This window comes from Suricata suricatta, chromosome 10, assembly GCF_006229205.1.
Source record: "Suricata suricatta isolate VVHF042 chromosome 10, meerkat_22Aug2017_6uvM2_HiC, whole genome shotgun sequence".
NCBI lineage: Eukaryota > Metazoa > Chordata > Mammalia > Carnivora > Herpestidae > Suricata > Suricata suricatta.
Window position 1 is genome coordinate 74734757 of NC_043709.1, and position 24559 is coordinate 74759315.

Here is a 24559-nt window from a genome sequence, read left to right on the forward strand (position 1 = left end):
TCAGCTCAAAACTGCTCGAGCCAAATAAGGATTCATTGGCTCATCTGGGTGAGATGTTGACAGTCACTTGTGAAGTGAAGTCACTTGTGAAAGTGAAGGAAGTGCACTAGGAACCATGACCTCAAGGACTAGGACAGAAATTCAGCATCGCTGGGACTCACTCTTTTTTTTTTCTTAAGTTTATTTATTTATTTTGAGAGAGAGAGAGTGTGCGCACAGGAGCGAGCACAAATGCGGGGGGAGCAGGAAGAAAGGAAGAGAATCCCAAGCAGCCTGCTCTGCCAGCACACAGCCCAGTGTGGGACTGGATCCGTGAGATCATGACCTGACTTGAGATCAAGAGTCGGGCACTTGATGGGCTGAGCCACCCATCCAGGTGCCCCTCACTCTTTTTTAAGATGTTTATCTCCTCTTTGCTTCCTTTTCTTCTGCTGCACGTTGGGCTTACTTCTATACAAATGCAAACAAGTCTACATATTCTATTTATCTTTAGTCCCTGACACCTAGCAAAGTTTCTGATATATAGCAAGCAAGTATAAAATATTTGAATTAAAAAAATAAATGAATGAGCAAGTGAAAATCCATGATGAACTGAGTGAATAATCAAGTCTGGCAGGAGTATCACATGTGTGATTGGAAGTGATCGAACAGAAATTGGAAACATAGGCTAAGGCCAGATTGTAGGGGCCTTGAAGGTAACATTAAGGGGTTAATTTTTTTCCTCTGTAACCAAGATTAGCTAGTGTGGGAGGATAGAAATAGGATATTCTGTGTGAAGAAGAATAAGTATAATATCAACAGGAGAGGTGTATTTTTTTTATTTTTTTATTTATTTTTGAGAGACAGAGAGAAAGAGATCACAAGCAGGGGAGGGTCAGAGAGAGAGGGAGACATAGAATCTGAAGCAGGCTCCAGGCTCTGAGCTGTCAGCACAGAGCCCAATGCGGGGATCAAACCCACAAACTGTGAGATCATGACCTGAGCCGAAGTCAGACACTTAACCTACTGAGCCACCCAGGCGCCCCTAACAGGAAAGGTGTATTGAGAAGGTGAATAATATAATGATAAAAATGTGAGTTACAAATTTCTTTGTGTAGTCTCTCCTTATAAATGAGAAATTAAAGACTTGCATGGTCTGAGTGTAGCAGTTCCCTGGTTGACATACATTTTCCAGAAGATGTGATAGCCGAATACACTCCCATCAATATGAAACCACTTTATTTTTTTTTTATAGTTTATTGTCAAGTTGATTTCCATTTAACACCCAGTGTTCATCCCCACAAGTGCCCATCACCCCCCTTTTCCACTCCCCCTCCCCCATCAGCTCTCAGTTTGTTGTCAGTATTCAAGAGTCTCTCATGGTTTGCCTCTTCCCTCTCCCCAAATATTTTTTCCCCTTCCCCTCCCCCATGGTCATCTATTAAGTTTCTCCTGTTCTACTTATGAGTGAAAATATATGGTATCTGTCCTTCTCTGCCTGACTTATTTCACTTAGCATGACACCCTTGAGGTCCATCCACGTTCCTACAAATGGCCAGATTTCATTAGTTCTCGTTGCCATGTAGTACTCCATTGTATATATCAACCACATCTTCTTGATCCATTCATCAGTTGATGGACATTTAGGCTCTTTCCATGATTTGGCTATTGTTGACATTGCTGCTATGAACCTTGGGGTACATGTGCCCCTATGCATCAGCACTCCTGTATCCCTTGGGTAAATCCCCAGCAGTGCTATTGCTGGGTCATAGAGTAGTTCTACTGTTAAATTTTTTTAGGAACCTCCACACTGTTTTCCAGAGTGGCTGCACCAGTTTACATTCCCACCAGTGGTGTAGGAGGGTGCCTGAATATGAAACCATTTTAAACAGTGTTTGCAAAGCCAGTCCAAACCACTGATTTGAACTACTTTCAGAAGAATATAGCAAAAAATCTACAAAATTGAATGCCATAATATATATTTAAGTATTGGTTCTTATTTTACCTGTATATCTAATTTACAATAATAATCCCTGATATTTATTGTATATTATGTTCTAGAAACTGCTCTGAATGCTTTCTGAGGACTTCCTCAGTTTATTTTTAGAGCAGCCTTGTAAAATAAGCTTTCCCTGTCTTATAATAGATGAGAGGCTTAGATTAATGATTTTTTCCCCAACATCATACAACTAGTAAGAGACAAAGCTGGAATTCAGATCCAGGAAGGCTGTCTCCAAAGCCAAATACATTTATACATGAATACACTAATGTTTGTCAGATTTCTGCAGACTGTGCTCAGGTGGATAAAGCCTCTGCCCTTCACAGTCATGCAACCTCACGGCTTTAGGTAGGCCAATTTAAAGTCATTTTTGAAAAGTCTTAATGGTCCTGTATCCAGGTCTCCTTGGTTTTGTTTCACTTTTTATTTTACTTTTTTATGTTTTTTATTTATGTTTGAAAGACAGAAAGAGCACCAGCAGGGGAGGGTCAGAGAGAGAGGGAGACACAGAATCCGAAACAGGCTCCAGGCTCTGAGCTAGCTGCCAGCACAGAGCCCGACGTGGGGCTCAAACCCACGAACCGTGAGATCATGACCTGAGCCAAAGTCGGACACTTAATCGACTGAGCCACCCAGGTGCCCCTCCTTGGTTTTGTTTTAGAAGTTCTGTGCAAGTGGAACTCCACCCTGCATTTCATATACACAGAGAAGATACAAGGAATGAAGCCTAAGAAATGAGAGAAATTTCTGTGAGAGGAGATGGCATTATAAGCTAACCAGGGTAGATGTTGTCACATCAGTATAAAAGCCTCTGGGACCTGTGCTAGGACAACTGCTCAGAATGTAAGAAAAGACCTCTAGGGAACCTGCAAACAAAAAGCCTCAGTTTCCATGACAACAGAAGTGTCTGCGGGAGTAGTTGCTTATTTCCAACCACAGCTTCTCGAAAAGGATTTTAAGACAGGTGTTGACTGGTTCTAACAAGTGTGACTCTAAGCTGAGTAAGAAGGTCATAAATGTTAGCAAATATCTTAATTGCTGCAACTTTATTTGAGGTATTCTGTCCCCCAGAGGGTATAAGAGCCACAAATGAATTGGCAGCATGAGCAGTATCTTTGGCATTGTGGTTGACTCGGGGGGTAGTGTAGCTAAATTTTTCCAATCTACTTTGGAAAAAAACTGCATGCACCAGTGACTTTTTTCCCTTTACTACCTCGACCCTGTGATCGGTGTTGAGAAGGGCTTCCTTTGGTGTGCATATAACAATGGCCTAGAATGTATCTGCTCTGCAAGTAAGATATTTGCTTTGTTAATGAACTTGTGGCAGTGGCTCTGTCCACCTGGAGCGGCTACAGTGCGATCACATTCATGTAGGAGCACATGCAGAGTTTGTCCTCCGAAAGACGAACATGGTCAGGTACAGCATACTTGTCAGGTATCAGATCATTTATCTACGGGATTAGCATCTGCTTACAGCAGCTTTTTCCATGGAGCACGGTGCTTTCTTTAGATCCCTTTAGAAGTGCATACTTTTCATGACTGAAGTTAATCACTGAAAGGTGATACAGATTTTTGCCAGGAGGAAAACAATGTGCTCATCATGCAAGTTTCCATTTTTTTCTTAAATGATATTATGCTAGCCTAATGAGTAGTAAAATCCAAGTTAGGAGAAGAAAAAAAATTTTACCCTCTACCTTGTGCTAGAGCCAGCAAAAGCGATTGTTAGCATCTCTTAATAACTCCACAGGCAGTGACTGCGTGTTGGTAACTTGAAATCAGCCACAGTGGGAGTATTTACACCACAGAAATTGGCAAATGCTGTAAGTCAGAGTTCTCCCCACTCCCTTGCCCCTAGAAAAGAAAGCTGATTGTCAGATAAACATTTACCAGCACACCCGGGATCTGAATTCCTGTTAATTACTGTCAAAATGTGGATAGCTAGGGTGTATGCATAGTTTCTTTTCTAAACACATCCTTTTCAAAGAAGAAACAATTCCTTTGTTTTCTTAGAAGGTATTCCAAAGCTTCAGCATTTTTTGAAATGAGGAAACATGCTAAAATGCCCCATTCTTTTTTTCCAATTAGTTTTATTAGGGCAAGAAATGTAACAGTTAAAATATTTGACAATTTATTGCAGTAGTAGGATACTCTGCCAGATAGTTCAGATTCCAAAAGACTTAGATGACAATCATAGAATCGTAAATTACCAAAAAGCATTAGCTGCCTTCTTTGATTTAACACCCCTCCTACAAGCACACTCTTTGTGATGAGCCCCTGCTTTTGTGTTTAGTATGGATAACTTCTTAGGAATTGATGTGACATGGCTGTGAAATCTGTATGTTCCATCTCCCTGATTGGCACACTTCTGGAAAACCTTTGGATGTGACAAATAAAACCAATGGTTATTATCAGGGGAGGTTTGAAATTTCTACCAAAGATTTCTTGCTGTTTCTCCATATTATTCTCCTGGCTTCTTTCTTCCCCTCCTTCCTTCTTTCCTTTCTTTCTTCCTCTTCCCTCAGTCTTTGTTCTCTTAAAGGAGAAAGGTGGAAGTAACTTAAAGGTCAGAAATTAGAATGCCTCCAGACATCAGGTTGAACTTATCATGGACAGATGTAAAGACTGGCAGAAGCTGTCGAAGTAGAGAATGGGGGGGAAATGCTTATTCCGAGGGCAGCGGATTCAAACTTCTGGAAAACACTTCAGGCCAAACACAAACATCTCTTGGCAACCTCTGTTAGCAGTTTCCTTCTTCATTCTTGAAGAAATTAAGTGGACAGTGACTCTCCCACAAGTACAAAACTAGTCCAGCTTACTTGGTATTTTACTACTTGGTCTGTCTTCCCTCTTCCTATTATCCAACACTGTATTTATTCCTTGAATGCCTGCTATATTCAAAGCACTATTTAAATTTCTGACATTTCAAAGAGAGATGAGATCTGTCTTTGCCCTGGAGGAACTCCAGGCTTAGTAGGAGAGACAGGCACCTGAAGAGAAAAGTCACAGTCCATTTGATAAGAAGTGTAAAAGGTATGAAAGACTGTTCTGGAGGCATTGAGTTGCCTAACTGATGTTGCCCAGAGGTTGGGAGAAGTTAACTAGAGAGTTATATTTAAAGAGCTTTAAAGGCTGAGTAGATGGTTGAATGTCCCTCTCTACGTTCAGCTCCTCATTCTGTTCCTGCTTCATCTCTGTCATTTTTCAACATGGTCATATTGAGAAAGGCTTATAAAATTGGCACCTTAATCTTATTGCCATAATTAAAGGCCACCCTAGAATTTTTCCATTTTGTTTAGGATGATTTTTCTTATTTTATTTTTATTTTGTGCCTATAGATGCCAGTTAAAGAAGAAAAGCAATAGGTACTACATTTCCCTTGCAAGTTACTTAAACTCCACTCTCTCCACATATCATGGTGTAGCAAACGTGTTTTGCTGAATGTTTAAGATAATTATATAGACAATAATTTATAACTGTCTTAAAAGAAACTTTCATTGTCACTGATCACTGTAAATCTACCTGGCTTGGATTTGAGTGGTCAGAGAAAGCAAACTACTTTAAAAAGAAAAGCTATAATTCTTAGTCTTGTGTCCTGATTAGCTACAGGGTTGAGAGTAATATCATGGGCTGGGAGGGGGGCCATACTGACTATCGACAGCTACTCTCTGGAAAAAGAATGTCGCTATGTAAAAATTTAATATATTCAAATACACCTATCTTGTTCAGTATAAAAAAATTCATCTTACACATATCTGGATATCAAACTTCAGAACTTTTTTGAATCTTCATTTGCCTAATTATATGCTTTCATTCTATTTACTTGTGCTCCTTCATCCCTTATTCTGAATACTCATGACAGAAAAGGATTTATTTGGTCTAGCTATATGCATAATGCCAGTTGATTATTTAAATAATTAAGAGGATATTTAAATTAGGGTCTAATTTCTTGATTATCAAATTAGTTTTTTATGTGGGTGAGAATATAGATCCAAAGCAAGTCAGAACTACATTTTAAAATTACAATTTAGAGGCACCTGGGTGGCTCAGTCAGTTAAGCATCTGACTTCAGCTCGGGTCATGATCTCCTGGTTTGTGGGTTCGAGCCCCGCGTCTGACTCAATTTTGACAGCTCAGAGCCTGGAGGCCGTCTTCGGATTCTGTTTCCCTCTCTCTCTGACCCTCCCCTGCTCATGCTGTCCCTCTCTTTCTCTCTCTCAAAAATAAATAAAAACTTTAAAACGAAACTAAAATAAAATAAAATTGTAATTTAAATGGAGTTCTTTATTTATGGAAAATAATTTAATATAAAACTAGAAGATAATGTAAACAACCAAAACCTAATAGAAGTATTCGCATAATTCAATCTACAAAGTGATTTTTCCAGAAATGTAAAGACAATTGAATCATCAACTTCAAACACAGTTATTTGGCTAATTATTTAAACTCTTCACAGTCAATGTGTAAACATAAGCAATATTGGAGTCTGTTGGCAGAGAGGATATCATCTTCAGCCAGAGACAAAGAAGATGTGGGGGGTAGGAGTCAGGGGACGTTACCAGGCAAAGCACAGTAAACAAGAATAAGGCTGTTCTGCAGTTTTAAGTACATGCTGTCTCCATTGATCATTTTTAGAGATTGAGAGTCTTCCTCCTCTTGGAGATAGAGCTGGGAGACACCTTCCAAGTGGAGATCTCCTTACAAATGTAAATGTCTCTCACAAAAAGGTAACTCCCACTTGGTTTGCAGAGCCTCTCCTGTATTTGCTGCTTCTTAAAAATAACCAGCTTAACAGTATGTCAAAGAGGCATTTCTTGGGGTGGCAAAATTTACTCCCGTATACCACATATCATGCAGTTGGCATTATTTCAAGCAATGTCATACTGTCAGTTATAATTGCTTTTTCCATGTTGTATATTTTAGATTTCGTGGGGGTCAGGGATAGGCCACCCTAAGATGGGCTACTTCAGCATGATTATTTCAGGCTGAAGGCAACGAAGATCCTGTGGGCTCTAGAGAAACTTTTGCCCCTTTGTTAACTACATAGAATACTCAAATTAGGGGTCTTCCCAAAATAAGGGTTATTAGCAGAGATAAATTTTATCTGAGTAACTCATCTGTATAGCAGAATAAACATCAAATTATCAAACATCTGCTCTTCTTTTCGCTCTGTGAATTACATTCCTTTCCTCTGAAGTCCCAGATCCCTACCCTCTTCTCCTTAGTTCAGAATAATACATATACCTCACTTTGCCTGTCTTTGGAATTTCCATGACTGTGCGGCTTCTCTGTATATACGCGATTTGATTTTCTTTAAATTTGCGTCATGTCAATTTGATTGTTAGTCAAGCTGGAAGGACCTCAAAGGGGACAAGAATTTTTGCTCCCCAATAATATACAAACAAATGTGTAGTTTAATGGGTTAAGTTGTTTTGTAAATTTCTCCACATAAATGTAAAAGGTGTAAGTTGTATTTAAATGGATACATAAGAGTTGTCTGGGTGGCTCAGTCAGTTGAGCATCCAACTCTTGATTTTGGCTCAGGCTGTGATCTCACAGCTCGCAGGTTCAACTGGCTGGGCCACCCAGACAGCTCTTACGTATCCATTTAAATACAACTTACACCTTTTAAATCTATGTGGAGAAATTTACATAATAGCCCTGCATCAGGCTGTGTGCTGACAGCGTGGACAGCCTGCTTGGAATTCTCTCTCCTCCTCTCTGTCCCTCCTCCGCTTGTACTCTCTGTCTCAGAAATAAATATTTAAAAAAATGAATGGATATATAAAATCTGGATTTTAAAAAATGATGGTTGTGTAAGCTAAATCTTGGAGATTTTAGATCATCAGTTTGAAATCTCTCAACAGTAATTAAGCTAGTAAAGCAAACAAATCAAACATCAAACCGAGCAAATACAGCCATGCTCTCACCCCTCTCTGATCTCCCTAAACCCAGCATTCTTAAGAGTGTATGTCGCATTAGAATTATCAAACGGCACAACTACAATCCTTGCAAAGGTTTCAGTTCTTCAGACTAAATTTTCCACTATCCTATCCATGCCCTTAGTAGATAGGCCCAGAGTAAAAATTGTACTTCTCAGTAATATGACAGATCTCTTTGTCAGAGAAACTCTCATCATAGTCAGAACTACTACTAAAAATTTTGTAATTCATCATTATAAACAAAAATGAGTGTGTTGATGTATTTGGATAAAGCAGCTGATAACTTTGATGCTGTCCTGTGGTTAAAATCTATGCCTGTCTTGGAGGCACAGACTATCTGAGCATCATATGATTTTACTCTCAGTCTTAGGCACCTTTATCGATCCTACTCTGGTATCCCAGATGTCTCCTTTAGGTGTCAAGTTCCAGTGGCTTCTGGGCATATTTTAAAAATTAGTTTGCTGTTGATAATTGATTTGAAATGTAATTTGGCATTCTATCTTGAACAGCCAGATAAATCCATAAGAAATGACTGTTGACCTGCCAACCAGATTATTACAGGCTGCATTGACTGTTCAGAATACTTTTGGAGGACCTGAAAAATACAGGAAAGCAAAACTAAAGGATTTTTAAGGACAGATTTTCTCCTCCTCTACCTTTTGGTTTCTTGATGTGTAAGAGATGCTGACATATCTTTGTTCGGTTCCTGTTCCTTGTCCTGGAAGGAACAAGATGTGCCGGTGGGAGAGCTTTGTTCTACTTCCCAATGATGCTTCTGTTTGCAGACCAAACAGTTGACTTGGGCTGATGTTTGCAGATACCTTCAGGAACTGATGTTGACTCCAGGGTAACAGACAGCCCTTCTCTTGGCAAAGAGTTTTTGTCCCTCTGCCAGTTCAGATGAGGCTCCCCTTTTGTTCGGGGCAGTAACAGGCTGCTTCTGCCACTTTCTCTGGGTTAATCGCAGACAAGGCCCAACTGTTTGATATATATCAGCTGAGAGATAAACAAAAGCCCAGACCTAAATCTCAAATAACAAGAGGAAGAAGGACGCCTCCTTATCCACCAATCTCTTATCAAGTGCCTGTTGGGTCTTTGAATAGACTCTGACCAAGCGCTTAGTGGACTGGGGCCTTACTGCCCAGTTTATGATCCGTAACATTAGGAATCCCACAATTGTCGATGAATGTGAAGCACCTACAATATTTTTTAAACCATTGAAGTGATCACTATTTCAGTATGCTGGTTAGACCTTGAAGACTGGTCTTACATGTGATACACTGTGTTAACGGAAAACCTCACCTATAATCAGTAGACACTGCCCCATTAAAAAAGGGGAGGGAGGGGCGTGGTGCCTGGGTGGCTCAGTCAGTTAAGTGTGCAACTTTGGCTCAGGTCATGATCTCATGGTCGGTGAGTTGGAGCCTGCTTCAGATTCTGTGTCTCCTTCTCTCTCTGCCCCTCCACCCCCCTCCCCAAGTAAATAAACATTTAAAAAATATAAAAAAATCTCTGCCTCTTAGAATACTTGTTGGTGAAGTATCTTGAAAAGATTCACTTTGGGGCACCTGGGTGGCCCAGTTGCTTAACAGCCTGACTTGGGCTCAGGCCGTGATCTCTTGGTTCGTGAGTTTAAGCCCCGTATCACATTCTGCACTGTAGAGCCTGCTTGGGACTTTCTTTCTCCTTCTCTCTTTACCCCTCTCCCACTTGTGTGCGCACAAGTACGCAGTTGTGCTCGCTCTCTCTCACACTCTCTCTCTCAAATAAGTAAATAAATAAAAAAGAAAAGATTGACTTTAACCATATTATTATCTGCTATTCTCCTATCTGGTAAATAATTATAGTCTTTTACTTTATTTTTTAAGTTTTTATAATTTTTAATTCCGTTATAGTTAACATCGAGTGTTCATTTCCCTCAGCTAGTTGACCATACATCCAGCGAGCTTTGAACATTCCGTGTTGTAACAAACTTTCTTTCCATGCTGCCAAACTAGCTGTCACAGCATGCCTGCCCACACCCACGCACAGATAACTTTTGTGGAAGTAAAAATCCTATTAGAAGCAGTTAATTCTGATTTTAAACAGGAGTCACACAGGTCAGAATTCCAAATGAGATTTTACCATGCCATGATTTGGGGGAATTTTATGAAAACTACAGATCATAATATTTATATAATGCCTACCGTATCTGTCACACACATTAAATTGCAGTTACTTTTTTTTATCATTTGACATTGTCCATTCTTTGGTTCATATGAACTGAAGGTTTTTAGTCACTCTGTCATTAATCTTAACAAAGACATACCATTCTCCTTTTAATTCTGGCAAGGTCCTGGGTATTTGGTTTTCTTTTCTCCTTTTCATTATGCCACTCAGGAATGTGAGACATAAGTGGTCCCAGAGAGAATCATGAGTCACTGATTCATTTTTAGATAAAACACCTGAATCCTAAATATGTGAGGTTTTGTTCAGAGATGTGCAGAGGTTCAGATTCTATTTTTTCCCCACCCATTACAAGTCACATTACCAGGAAAATTCTTAATATCCAGCGCAAGCAACCGATCAAACGGGTGTCCTCCCAAGCGGGCTCAGGGAAGATGAAGAGCTCGGAGACAGTCCTGCCGTGGAGCGAGGACTTCATGGTCCCCACTTCTCCCTTCTTTGGAGGCCCCGGCCACCAGTGTCCAATGCCCAACCCAAGGCCCTGGTTTTTAGATTTCTCTGTGCCAACAGCATGTGGTTTCAGCTTCCTGCATGCTGCCCACATACCTACTCAGACTTTGGCCACATCGTACCAGAGGAAGTAAGGAAGTAAACCCATCATTTAACTGAGTCAACACCACAGACACTAAACATTTCTCATGTACCCATTGGTCACTCTGATAATCCATTTTTAATGAGGAGTATGTTTGCTCATTCTCTTTTACTTTTCAATAGGATTTTTGTTTTGATAAATGGATACTTGATCTTGTTCCGTTTATAACTTTGGGATTTTTTTCATATTAAACTTCCGTTGGGCTACATGTAAGGGATAGTTGTAAATAAATATTTCTTAAGATTCAGGAGACACATTATAAAAGCTTCCATTCTGCCTAACGTTACCTGGTGTAATTCTCTGATTCTCACAAACTTAAATACTAGCTGTTGAAAAAAATATCTTAGTACTTGAAGATAGATTTATTATTTTAATAATTACTGCTTATTTCCAGAGTGGTGCAATAACAAATTCCTTTCTGACTAGTGACTTCTATTCATGGATATAGTGCTATAAAATAATCCTCCCTTATCGTTCATACTTCTGGGTAGTTAAGTAAGGTAGGAACTATTTTTGATATGCAGGAGCAAATAGCTAAAGCAGTGGGGTTCCATGCACTTTCTGTCAACAAAGGTATCAACTGCCAGAAAACCCTGATAAGTCCCCTTTCAAGCAAGCAGAGTCTGGATAATACCAAACTACAAGACAACAGTTCCTGTGTATGTGAACTGGCAGTACTGCCAAACTGAATTACCATTCTCACCCAAAATAAACACCCTGAAGTTGAACAAAGTTAAGTCATCCATCTGCAAGGTGTAGAGTGGCTTTAGCTAGTGAGAAACCTTTTGATTTGTCAAAGCAATTTTAAACTCCTGCTATTTCTCCAAGCCAGAGGTTGCGAAGGTCAAAGGGAAGCTTTCAAACATGTGATATTGTCTTCAAGTTGGGGGACACAGGGTATTTGCTAACCAAATGGCAGCGTGAATGAATATTAGATGAGGGGTGCTCTGTTCCTGAGCCGCCCCAGGAACAGAATAAAGAACAGCTCTCCCTTCCTGACTTTGCTGCTACTGTGCTGCCGTCAAGAAAGTAACTTAAACTCTGTGGACCTCAGTTTCTCCCAGTGTAAAATAAGATGACTGAAAAATGCTTTTTCAGTGTCTGTCAAGCTTCTTAAAGAGCGCATATAGGATCTTGGTGCAAATGATCATTTCTTGGGGAAAAAACTATAGTAAAAATGGTTTGATTTATAGCTTATGAACCCACGAATTTTTTTTAATGGATAAAGTGTCAGTTTTTCAGATGCAGTAAAAAATAAGGAGGTGAATCCTTAATTAGAATCATCAAACAAAAACCAAAGTCACAGAATGGATTTTGTTAAAATTAAAAATTCATTGTGTCAATCCAGCAACCATTAAATTGTTAGCGTATCCTTAGTTTTATATGTAGTAGTCTTCTCACCGCAACTGTTAGGTTGAATCATGAAATTGCATTTTTGTGGGTAAAAACAGTCTTGTATCATCAATTTCATCCTATAGATGTGATCTTCACTTCACAGGATACAATACTGTGTGTGCTGCTTTCTTGCTCCCATTAGTTCTTGATACAATGCTAGGTACATTTGTTCTTTGACGGTGTTATTGAAAGCAGTATTGGGGGGAAGAAAGGCTTTTGAAATCACTTGGTGCAATATATTCTTTTATTTTAAGTTTATTTATTTTGAGAGAGACAAAGATAGCATGAGTGAGGGAGGGGCAGAGAGAGGGGGAGACAGAACCCCAAGCTGGCTTCTGCACTGCCAGTGCCCAGCCTGATACAGGACTCGAACCCACAAAGCCATGAGATCATAACCTGAGCCAAAACCAAGAGCCAGACGCTCAACCAACTGAGCCCCCCAGGTGCCCCACAACCTCTTATTCTGAAGGTGAAGAATGCCCCAAAAGTTCTCAGAATTGTAATTCTTTTAATGTTCAGAATGACAGAGACATTATAAATAAAAAATGTTGAATATCCTTAGAATGTTCTACCTACCAGTAAAAAGAATGGGTCTGGTAAATTTTATAGGACTAGTTCTTAGCAATTAAAGTTAGCCAAAAAGAATAAGTAAGGGTGATTCTCAAAAGTCAAAGAATGTGAAGATGCTGCTCTTGTGCCATTTTTGTTGACACAGGTGTTAACATTTTGGGGAATTCAAATTTTTATATTATTAATGCCAAGAAGAAAATCTTAACCCAAAGGAACATAGTAAGAATGATACTAGAATATAAATGTGATCTGAATTGGAAATACGATCCCCAAATAAATTACTTTGCTGTATTTGATACGTTTCAGTTCTCTATAAGGAAGCAACCTCCACTTGTAGATGTAGTTACTGTTTATAGAAAGATGTCATGGTCTAGCAAAATTAGAAATAGACTAAGTGCAAAAGTATTTATAGGTCATGCTTTTGACTTAGGTCTTGCTGTGGAACTTAGTACTTTTGTCACATCTGTCTGCCATTTTAGCTATTGAATCATCACATTTTAGAACATCTGGGTTGATATTTGTCAATAGTCATTTATACTGAAACCTACAAAACCCCAAAATAACGTGGTCTAACATTATGTTTTTACCAATGAGGAAACTGAGGCCCAGAGAATTTAAGTAACTTTAAGCTACTTAGAATTAAGACACGGAACAGGTTGGGACTTGGACGTCTACTATACTATGTCTAATGTGCCATTTGTTCTTTTACTTGCAAAATGTTTGCCTCGTATCTACCCTCTCAAAAATGGATTCCAGATTAAGTAAATGATGCTATGACCTTGACACTTAGAGTGAAGTAGACAGAAAGCTTTTATTGATGTGACATGTTATATGAAGATAGTCAGAAGTTGTGTCCAGATTTGATAACTGTTGCGAAATTGATAATTAATTGACCCCAGGAAGTATCTGCCATGCTTTTACAAATATTTCAGTTTTCCAAACACTTGGAAGAAGCTTTAATCAAATAAAGCTTTGAAACAAAGGCCTGTTAGATATACAGCTTAAGACTCATGGTTGTTTGTTTTTCCTGATAGGAACATGAGTTCAGCAGGCCCTGATGGGAGGAAAGTGATGAGGAGGTGTGATGGACTGATCGACTCGCTGGTCCATTATGTCAGAGGAACCATTGCAGATTACCAGCCAGATGACAAGGTGATTCATGTGTTAAATATATTGCGTTTGATTGACAGACTTTGTCTTACTAAGGTTCTTCAGAATATTCTGGAAGTAGCTATTTGGCATTAACTCATTAGCTAAACTTGAGATATCCCATCCATGCTTAGAAATATTAAAATCTGCCTAGCCCCATTTTTCCATCTGCTTTCCAGATCCAAATTTACAACTAGCCATTTAACAACTCTATGTAGATATTTGAATGGAGACCTATTGCTTCATGTGCAGTAATGGACTTAAATTCATCTCTCCTCTGACTCCCAAACTTCCTCCTTCTCTGAGCAATCCTTCTTAATAATTACCACCACCCACCAAATGAACAAAGAAATCTGAGTTCTCGCTGACTGCTTTCCTTCCCTCACACCCCAGACCCACCAGGCAGCAAACCAGCTGCACTCCACGTCAGAAACGCCCTTCACTTTGTCCACCCCTCCCCCAAACTGCTGCTCCCGCCCTGGATTGTGCATCTTTCATACTGATCACTGCATTAGCCTTTTAACTCGTCCTGCTAACAATAGCTTCTGTTTTCCAGCCCCATGTGGCTACTAAATTATGTATCTCAAAATAATAGAATCATTCTGAACACATTCTTAAAAGTGAGCTGGAAAGGCTTTTCTAAGGTTGTAAGAAATTCAGCCTCTATTTCTTAGTATTGTGCTCATGACCATTCGTGATCTAGCCATACTCATTCCATTCCCCCGGGAAACCCCACAGTCCAAGCACACCCTACCGCATCCAGTAAACTGAGTGAGACCTAAAGCCCGGTAAGTCCTGGGATAGCGTAACTGCAAAGGGACATCTCCATGTATGTGGTGAATATGCACGTCCTCTTTTCTCAGGCCACGGAGAACTGTGTGTGCATTCTTCATAACCTCTCCTACCAGCTGGAGACAGAGCTCCCAGACAGATATTCCCAGAGTATCTATATTCAAAACCGGACTATCCAGGCTGACAATAACAAAAGTATTGGGTGTTTTGGCAGTCGAAGCAGAAAAATAAAAGAGGTATGTTGCGAGGACTTTGAAAGCAAAAGTGTGTATTTCTGAGTACTTAGTATATACCTCAGGGACTATTCTAAGTTGTTTTAATCCTTACATCGGCCTTACGAGGTATACATTGTTAATATCCTCATTTCCTGATGAGGAAACGGAAGTACAGAAAGGTTCATGAATTTTCCCAGAAAAATTCAGGAAATTAGTAGAGGGGATGGAGTTCAATCCTGGGCCATCCGGCTCCACATTTGTCTTGTCCGCCACAACGTCATACTGCTGTATGCTTTATAAGTTAGGAAATAAGCTTAATACAGCATAGCCCACGGTGTAGAAATTGCTTAACATTAAAAGCAACCCTGATGTTTGGCTTTGGATATTCTAAAAGTACACCCATACAAGCGAATACTGTCCATTCTGGCATTTCATGAAAACCGGCAGAATGTAACCCTTCCTGTTCCTCAGACTATCATGGTGCATATTTGTGAACTTGGAGAGCACCTGGTAAATTTAGAATCCTGCTGTCATCCCAGAGAGCTGGCTACACAAGACTGAGGGACGAGGCCTGTTTTTCTTATCTCCAGCGTGGTTGTGACTAATTTAGCTTTTAGCTTAACAGCAGCCTGAAAACTATTCTACAACAGCCTATGCTTAATTCGCTTGGGTTCTCTTCCACTATGAAACGTAAAGTTGGGAAGTTTATGGGATGTTGTTGTGGAGAAACAGTCATTGTGAGCTCAAAGTTAACTGACTGGAAATCATACATATTTGCCTTTTCAGTTTCATATCAGGCACTTGTTATTATGCAAAGTATTAGTCTCTCTAGATTAGATGGTACTTCTGGCCTCTTGGTTTGGGTATGGAATTAGAGAAATGACTCAAAGGCCTTAATTCTGGATTTCATCATGTATGTGGTTAGCAATATCAGGACATGCCAATGCCGGAGGAAAAGAGCAACCCGAAGGGTGTGGAGTGGCTGTGGCATTCCATCGTGATAAGGATGTATCTGTCCTTGATCGCCAAGAGTGTCCGAAACTACACTCAGGAAGCATCCTTGGGAGCTCTGCAGAATCTCACAGCAGGAAGTGGACCAGTGAGTATCACCCCTGTTTTTCTGCTTTTTAAAAACAATGACGTCGTTGGGGTGCCGAGTGGTTCAATTGGTTAAGCGTTGACTCTCGGTTTCAGCTCAGGTCATGATCTCACAGTTCGTGACGCTGAGCCCCATGTAGTGCAGAGCCTGGTTGGGATTCTCTCTCTCCTTCTCTCTCTGCCCCTTCCCTGTTCTGTCTTTCAAAATAAATAAATAAACTTAAAAAAAAAATAATGACATTGTAGGGCATACCTGCATCAGGTCCAGAGATGAGATAGTGAAGTAAGAGCAAAGGTTTTCTCTCTTCGTTCAAGACAGTTCTCAGGAATTCCCAGCAGGAGTTCTAGCTTTCTGGGACTTTCAGCCTCCATTTCTGCAGAGCCAAGTCAGGCTGTGAGTGAAAGTCTCCTAGATATTTATAGTAGAGCTCTTGCAGTTACAAGTTTCAGAATCCTACCTAAATTGGCCTGGGCAAAGAAGAGGACTTTCTTGGCTCATTTAACTGAAAAGTCCAAGGTGGGTCTTTCTTCTGTCATGGTGGGTAAAGTGCCCCAGCAATTATAATTATAACTTTATCTCTAGGTTCTCTCTCCCTCTTTGGTTTTATTCTCAAAGGCTCTTCTCATATGGCAGAAAAAGTCACCAATGATTTCAGACTTACATTTTGTCCAGCCCAGTGTCCCCACAGGAAAGAAACTACTGTTTTCTCAATAACTCCATTTGGAACTCAAGACATGACTTTCGCTTCCCTGTGTCTGAAGCAGTCCCTGTGGCTAGGAGCCTGTGATGTTCTGACTGGCCAGGACTGGGTAGCGACATGTGAATTTCGGGGGATGGGTTAGAGCAGCCACTGAAGGAGTGGCTCATCACCAAAAGGAAGAATGAGTCCTGGGCAGGCAAGGACAACAGATGTCTGCCATCTATGGAGTCAGAAAGTACGTCTGTGCTTTTGTGCCTTAGAAACTCAACTATAGAATAAGGAGCTGCGTGTCTTCCGAATGTACTTACTTTATACCAGCCAAGTCAAAATATATAAAACAGTGGCTCATTTCCTTCCCCATGTATATTACACCTTACTTCATAGTTAGGGATTCTATAAATATTTAGTTATTTAAACTAAGCTTATATTCCTTGCCTTGATCATGAAATTATTAGAATAACTCCCCACAGTAGTTCACTATATGTCCAATTTCCAGTTATCCATCCCCAAAGAAAAGAATACTCTTGTGGATAACAAAAATATCATGTATTCTTTATTTGAGAAACCATGTTCATTCTTTAATATGTTTACAGAGAAGTTTGCTCTGTTCTGAACAAAATTGTGAAATACTAAAACCAATATTTCTCTTGCCTTAGCACAACCAAAGGCACATGGGTGGCTCATTCGGTTAAGCAGGACTCTTGATTTCAGCTCAGGTCATGATCTCACAGTTGTGAGATCAAGCCCTGCATCAGATTCTTTTCTGGGTGTGGAGCCTGCTTAAGGTTCTCTCTCTCCCTCTCAGTCTGCCCCTCCCCTCTGTGTGCCTGGCTGGCTCATTCAGTAGAGCATGTGACTCTTGATCTCAGGGTTGTGAGTTCGAGACCCACTTGATGTAGATTACTTTAAAAGTTTAAAAAAAAATAAGAGTAAGACCAAACTTTAATCTCTCTGATTTTCTGTAAAATTTACTTGTGCATGAAGAGATGGAAACAAGAAAGTACCAGGAATGACACATTTCTGTAATTTTTGAAAGTACCAGGAGAACCCAATACCATTTTTTTTTCACTTTCCCAAACTACAGAAGCTCTCCTATTAACTACCAGCGAACTTAAAAGAAAATGCCAGGAATTAACTTGGTATACATGCATGTGTATGGGTATCTGAGTTCACTGTGTTCTGATATGGTTCAATATGAACTGGCCCTTTAAGCTTGGCTTTTAACCTCTCCCATTCCAACATCGCTCATGGAATCCAAACAGTCCAGAAATGTTTCCATGTTCCTGAGGATAGGTATGACATCCAGAAATATTTGTGCTCCTTAAGTTCTGAATATATAGTTTATTACCTAGAGCTTAAGTTCCTTCATTTATTAAACAAACATTTTCTGAGTGCTTACTGTATAGCAGGCACTAGCCTAGTGCTAAGTACCTAGTGGTAAATAAGATAAAATCCCTGCGTTTGGTGATAATCTAACTGGGATAAACAAACAAATAGGAATTTAAGGTTCTAGGAGATTCCAAGTCCAAAAGGAATCCAAGCATTGGAGATACCCTCATAACTGTCGTAATTGTTTTGAGGCATTTAAAAATCATACCTAATGTTAGACCCATCTAGTCCCCTGAAAGGGGGCTTTTGCAGCTGAACTGGAATTAATCCATCCTCAGAGTTGTTAGAGTTTAATTTGACTGGAGATTTATAGGAGAAAATCCTTAGCACTATAGGACGATGATATGTTCCTTTAAGTTAAAAGCTGCTTTCTATATATCTTTTGTAGTTATTACTTTTTCTAATTTTGTTATGCTTAAATGGTGTGATAAAAAATACTTGGTTTTATAATTTCCAGAAAGAATGATTGAATAGGAAAACATGAAAAGCAGGGCATTTAAAATCGTTTCAGAAAATATCCAGTCTATTAAACTTGGGTTCATAGCTGAGATAACACTGAGCAGTTGGTGGCCATGTGCAAAGAGCTTAAACTAAAATGGATAGCTTCCTAAAATATAGGTTATATATTTAAGCATAAAATTATGACAGTGGAGCTTCTGTCTGGGTGGTTCAGTTGGTTAAACATCCAACTCTTGATTTCAGCTCAGGTCATGATCTCACAGTTCATGGGATTGAGCCCCATGTTGGCCTCTATGCTGATCGTGCAGAGCCTGCTTGGGATTCTCTCTCCTTCTCTCTGTGACCCTCCCCGCACCCCATGTATGTGTACACTCTCTTTCTCAAAATAAATAAATGACATTTTTAAATAATATATAACATTTTAAATAAATAACATTTTAAATAAAAATTATGACATTAATTTCCAGTCAATAAAATTACATTAATAAACTTTATGGTTCAGATATAATGGTCACTCTAATAATAAATAAGGAAAAAGAAAAGATTAATCAAATATACCCATTTAGCAAACTCTCTAAGTACAGTATAAATTAAAATAAAGTATAAATTAAAAGATTATGGTACAAACTTTGAACTATAAGGTAAATATATCCTGAGGGCATGTGCATTAACAACACTGTATTGTATACTTGAAAATCATTAGGAGAATAGATCTTAAGATCATCACAAGAAGAAAAATAATTGTAGTCATGTGTAGTGATGGATATTAACAAAACTTATTGTTGTCATTATTTTGCAGTAGATACATATACCAAATCATTGTTTTACACTTAAAACTAATATAATATGTGTGTCAATTATGTATCAATAGAAATAAGTTAATTAAATGTCATCACATAGTCAAAGTTAAAAACCATTGAAATAAACATTTTTCAAATTTCTAAAACACTTTAAAAGTTTTCAATTTCATATCTGTTAGGAAAAAACAAAACATATCCCCTACCCTCACACCTTACTAGAAAACAAGTTCCAACAGCAATGAGATTTAAATGTTAAAGACAAAACTATAAAGCTTGTGGAAGAATATCTTCATGATCTAGAATAGGGTAGGATTTTTTAAAGTGGATGCAAAAAGTACTACTTTATAAAAGTATGTATTTTATAAATTAACTACAATAAAAGTAATAACTTATGTTGCTGTGCTATCAAAAGACATGGTTAAGACAGTAAAAAGGGCAAACCACACAGTAGAAAAAGATTTTTGCAACATGTGTCAATAACAAAAGTTGGTGTGTAGAAAATACAAAAAACTCATCAGGTTAACAATCAAAAGGTAACCCAATAGAAAATTGGCAAGAGACTTGAACAGGTGCTTACAACCTCATTAGTAATCAGGACAATATGAACTAGAAGTGCTTTTTGCAAATAGTTGACCAACTAATAGTCAGTCTCACCTATTCCCGATGGCTGGAATACAAAAATCTCTTGGGTAAATCTGTCTGTTTACTTTTCTTTTTGAGGAAATTCTAAAGACATCTTATTTTGGACTTTATCATTTCCCTCCATGAATCAGAATTAATAAGACTAATATTTAGCTATGCTTTCTCTTGATTGATTAAACATCATTTGAGAATCCAAACTTCATCTAGACTTGCATGTTTCCAGTGATCACTTTTATATACTAACATCAAAGCTCTTTATTATATATAAGAATATTTCATTAGGTGATATAGAATGATATAACACAAAGCAAGATATTAATTTTAAAAGCATCTTATATCTTAAGAGAAAATAAAAATTCTAAGAAATATCTTGTGACTTTTTAATCTATCTTGGTCTCTTGAGATGATAGTAAATCTTTAGGAAAACTTGATAACATTCATATAGTTCAGTTCAATAAACACTTACATAGGACCTCTCATGTTCTAGCACCATACAAGGCACTGAGAGGGGGAAAAAGAGATGGATAAGATCATTTCTTCCTTTAAAGGAGCTTCTAGCAGTTTAGTATAGTTTGTAACCTTGAGAATTAGGGAGTAATGATAAGGAAAGAGAGGAAAATGGATGCCAGGCCTGATGAAAACATCTGAACACCATTCTGGAAACAATGGAGAGTCATTACAGAATTTAAACCTGAGGCAGAACACAGTCAGATTTTTAGAAGGGTCATTCTGGTGTAGGGCTTTGAATCCCCAACTGATATTTAAAAAATAGCAAGTTGACTGGCAACATTTGTTTCCTACTGGAGATTGGATACCATAAATCTACAGAAGTACCAATCCACAGATGGACTATTTATTCCAGCAATATTTGGTGGCCAGGTATAAAATCAGTTTCACAACTATACTGGGTAGGTGGAAAATTGACTATTGAAAGATAGTTTTTGATGTGTTGGTTCATGTACAACTAGTCTAAATAAGAAAGAAAGCTAAAGCAAAGAGGATTGACAACTTGATGTGTGGAGAGTAAAGGTTGATATAAGGGCACTGGAGTTCTTGATGCTGAAGATGAAATAAGGTAGGAGTGAGGGAGAGAGAGCAAAGAGAACAGGAAGTTGTGTTCAGAGAATAACATTTGAGTTTATGTTTTCAAAGGCAAGGTATTTTGGGGTGAATACAGGTTCTGTATGACCATAGAAGTAAATGACTGATGTATGGATGAGATGAGGGTTAGTGACATTAGGGAGTCTAGGAGCTGTGGCATAATTAATGTGGTCATTTACAGTGAGTAGGAGGTAAGCAAGCCTCAGAGCCAGGCTCTGAGCCAGTGGGCCTTGAGATGACAAAGAAAATGCTATGGGAGTGATGGAACTGGATGGCAGTGACTCAGAAGACTAGAGCTGCTGGCATGTAAGGGAAGACATCCAGACAGGCCATTGGAGAGAGAGAGAGAGAGAGGGAGAGAGAGGAATGCTAAGCTACCTCTGTGCCCAAGTCACAGGATGGTACAGAATAAATAGCCTTCTCTCTGGAGGACTACAGAGGAAGGATTCTTCTCAGAGTGGAGCAAAGGGAGTGCTCTGCAAGCTCGTGTCACAGACTTGTTTACAATAAAACATTCTAAAATAGTGATTATTAAACTTCTTTTGAGTCTTGGACACTTTGAGTACCTAATAAAAGTTTGAGAATTTTATGATAAATACAAAAACAAGTTTTGCTTTGTTTTCTACCATTTAAAAAAAATTTTTAAGTAATCTCTATACCCAACATGGGCCTCAAACTCACAATCCTGAGATCAAGAGCCACAAGCTCCACCAACTGTGACAGCCCGATGCCCCAGTACAAATATAGTTTTAAGGACTTGCTGTCCCCTCCCTAAAACCTTTCCTGAACCCTAGCTTCAGAACCCCTGTTCTAAAAAGTATAGTGGAGAATATAAGAGCAATCTGCAGAAGAGAGGGGAAAATAAGCAGTATTTAGATAAGATAAACAGAGAAGATAGACACCCTGAAGAATGGTCAAGAATTATAGGAATTTCTGGCAGGTGGCCTCAAGTTAGCTTCAGATAGAAATCTATAAATTTATAGACACAAGCCAAGATCCCTGTATTAGAGGTTTATTGATGCAGGAAGGTTATGGTCAGTACTTAGACCCCCTGAGAGGAGGTGGCCAACCTAATTCCAAATAAGATTGGTCTCTGGTAGACCTGGACCTGGGCCAGCAGCTTGCATGCACAGCCTCTGAGTGAAAGCATAGAATTAGAAATAATCTAACTAGCCATACGTTCTTTTCCCTAGAGGCTCAATATCTCTTTTGGAATAAGCTGACATTTTAGAATTGAACGAGTTTATTAAAATAAGAGAAATGCCAAAATGTGAGCAAGAAAAAACAGAAAATGTGACTAAGCTAGCAACCAGATACATTGAATATTAATCAAAGGCATCTCCCTTTAAAATTTTTCTCAGCTCAGTTGTCTTCATGAGTAAATTCCACCAGACCCACAAAGTTGAGATTATACTTACATTACACAAATAGTTCAAGAAAATGCGAAAATGGAAAACATTATGCAACTAATTTCATGACACTAGTGTTTGATTCTAAAACATCATCCTTATATCCTTTGCACAGTGCTGAGCTGAAAATATGAATAAAGAGGAAAGAAAGGAAAAGACCCATTTTATTTATGAACAGCCAAAAATATAATAGGTAACCAAATCCAATATTCTATTTAAAAATATCGAATAGGCTGTTTTATCCAGTAAGAAAATTGAAAACTTAGTAAAAATTTAAAGCAAATATCTTCAGCCTGGTTTCATCATGCTTTAGTTTTCAACAGTCTCTGGTAATCTAGAGAAATTTCATATTAGCGTGAAGGAGAATGGAGTGATATTGCTCTGTCTCATGCAACAGATGCCGACATCAGTAGCTCAGACTGTTGTCCAGAAGGAAAATGGCCTTCAGCACACCCGGAAGATGCTCCATATTGGTGATCCAAGTGTGAAAAAGACAGCGGTTTCCCTGCTGAGGAATTTGTCTCGGAATCTCTCTCTGCAAAATGAAATTGGTGAGTCAGCAAACATGTCTTGATGTAGTGAGTATATCTCAAAAGTACAAATGCAGGGGCACCTGGGTGACTCAGTTGGTTAAGCATCCAACTCTTGATTTTGGTCATGATCTCAAGGTTTGCAACATCAAGCTCCATGTCGGGCTTTGCACTGATAGCACAGAACCTGCTTAAGATTCTCTCCCTCTCTCTCAAAATGGGTAAATAAACTTTAAAAAAAAACAAAAGGAAAATTCAAATGCAATAAAAATTGTATCACATTTTTTTTTTTTTTACAATGATGAACTGAAAATGTGACTAAGGAGCAAAATGTGATAAAATAGACCTGGCCTTTGCACCCATGTATCAAGGATCATCTTTCTCCTAGGGTCTCAAATAGGATTTTTTTTAATACCCAGCATTTTTTGTTTTGTTTTGATGACTACAGAAGGGAAACTTTAGACCTAATTATAAGTAACAAGGTAAGTACACAGTTGATGTTTTTCTGCCTTCAGTTGTGTCATTGTGGACAGTGTTTTTAACCCATGCACCTGGCTTTCGTAATGCTCTCTGGGTGGCCTGCTTAAGCGCGGCTCTTCTGAAACACTAAAGACACCCAGTGGTATTCACTTTAGAAGCTTGGTCCTTGGGGTGCCTGGGTGACTCAGGCGGTTGAGTGTCCAACTCTTAATTTTGGCTCAGGTTATGACCCCATGGTCGTGGAATTGAGCCCTCCATCGGGCTTCTCTCTAAGCATGGAGCCTGCTTGGGATTTGCTCTCTATCTCTCTTTCTCTCTCTGCCCCTCTCTCCTGTTCACTCTTAAAAAAAAAAAAAAAAAAAAAAGCATGATCCTTGTTGCACTAGGAAAAAAAGTATGAACAGATCACACACAAAAAAGACAAAGGAGGAGTCTACTGAACGTACCAGATTTGGCACAGATGGTTTTAAAATGAGTACGAGGAACATTTGCTCAATTTTTTGAGAATCTGTATTATTGACAAAGGTGATAACTATTTTCACTGTCAAATAATGTTTTCATTTGCTTTATGTATAGAAATGTCTGACAAATACTTGTGAATCAAGTCAAAAACTATAAAATGAGATAATAGGAAAATAATGCCAAAATCAGCCATGCTTCCTAGTGCTCCATAAAGTAGTCATTTCTGACAACTTGAAAACTAGTTTTTCACAAAATTTCACTAAATGTATAAACAAATACTCATTTGTTTTCAGCAGATTGGACTGATTTGGAACACACACACACACAGAGTCAGAGATCCTTTAAAAGAAGTCTGTGATTATGTTTTAATAATGTTATTTCCAAGGCCAGCCAGCAACATAACACTGGAAAGGTGGTTTCATGCAATGGTTTTGTGCCCATTATAAATACAGAGAGAGCCTGGAAATTTTTCAGCGAATCTGAAAGAAACCTTGCCGTAGGCACTCTGAAAATTATGAAAGTGTTCTCCTCATTGTCCTTTGTGAACTTTTGTGTTGCACTTTAATCAGGTATATTATCCTTGGACTTTTCTGCCTTTTCCTAAGAGGAAATGGTGACTCCACCTTTAAAAC

General features: G+C 38.8%; 1 protein-coding gene across 4 annotated transcripts in view; it reads left to right on the top strand.

The window, feature by feature from the left end:
• PKP2 (plakophilin 2) overlaps nucleotides 1-24559 on the top strand; it is a 109060-nt gene that overhangs the window by 74377 nt on the left and 10124 nt on the right. For all 4 annotated transcript variants that reach the window (XM_029955103.1, XM_029955105.1, XM_029955104.1 and 1 more), the window contains exons 7-10: nucleotides 13735-13852; nucleotides 14713-14877; nucleotides 15782-15955; nucleotides 22853-23006. In XM_029955103.1, coding sequence (XP_029810963.1) covers nucleotides 13735-13852; nucleotides 14713-14877; nucleotides 15782-15955; nucleotides 22853-23006 — 611 coding nt within the window. The remainder of the gene's footprint in view (nucleotides 1-13734; nucleotides 13853-14712; nucleotides 14878-15781; nucleotides 15956-22852; nucleotides 23007-24559) is intronic.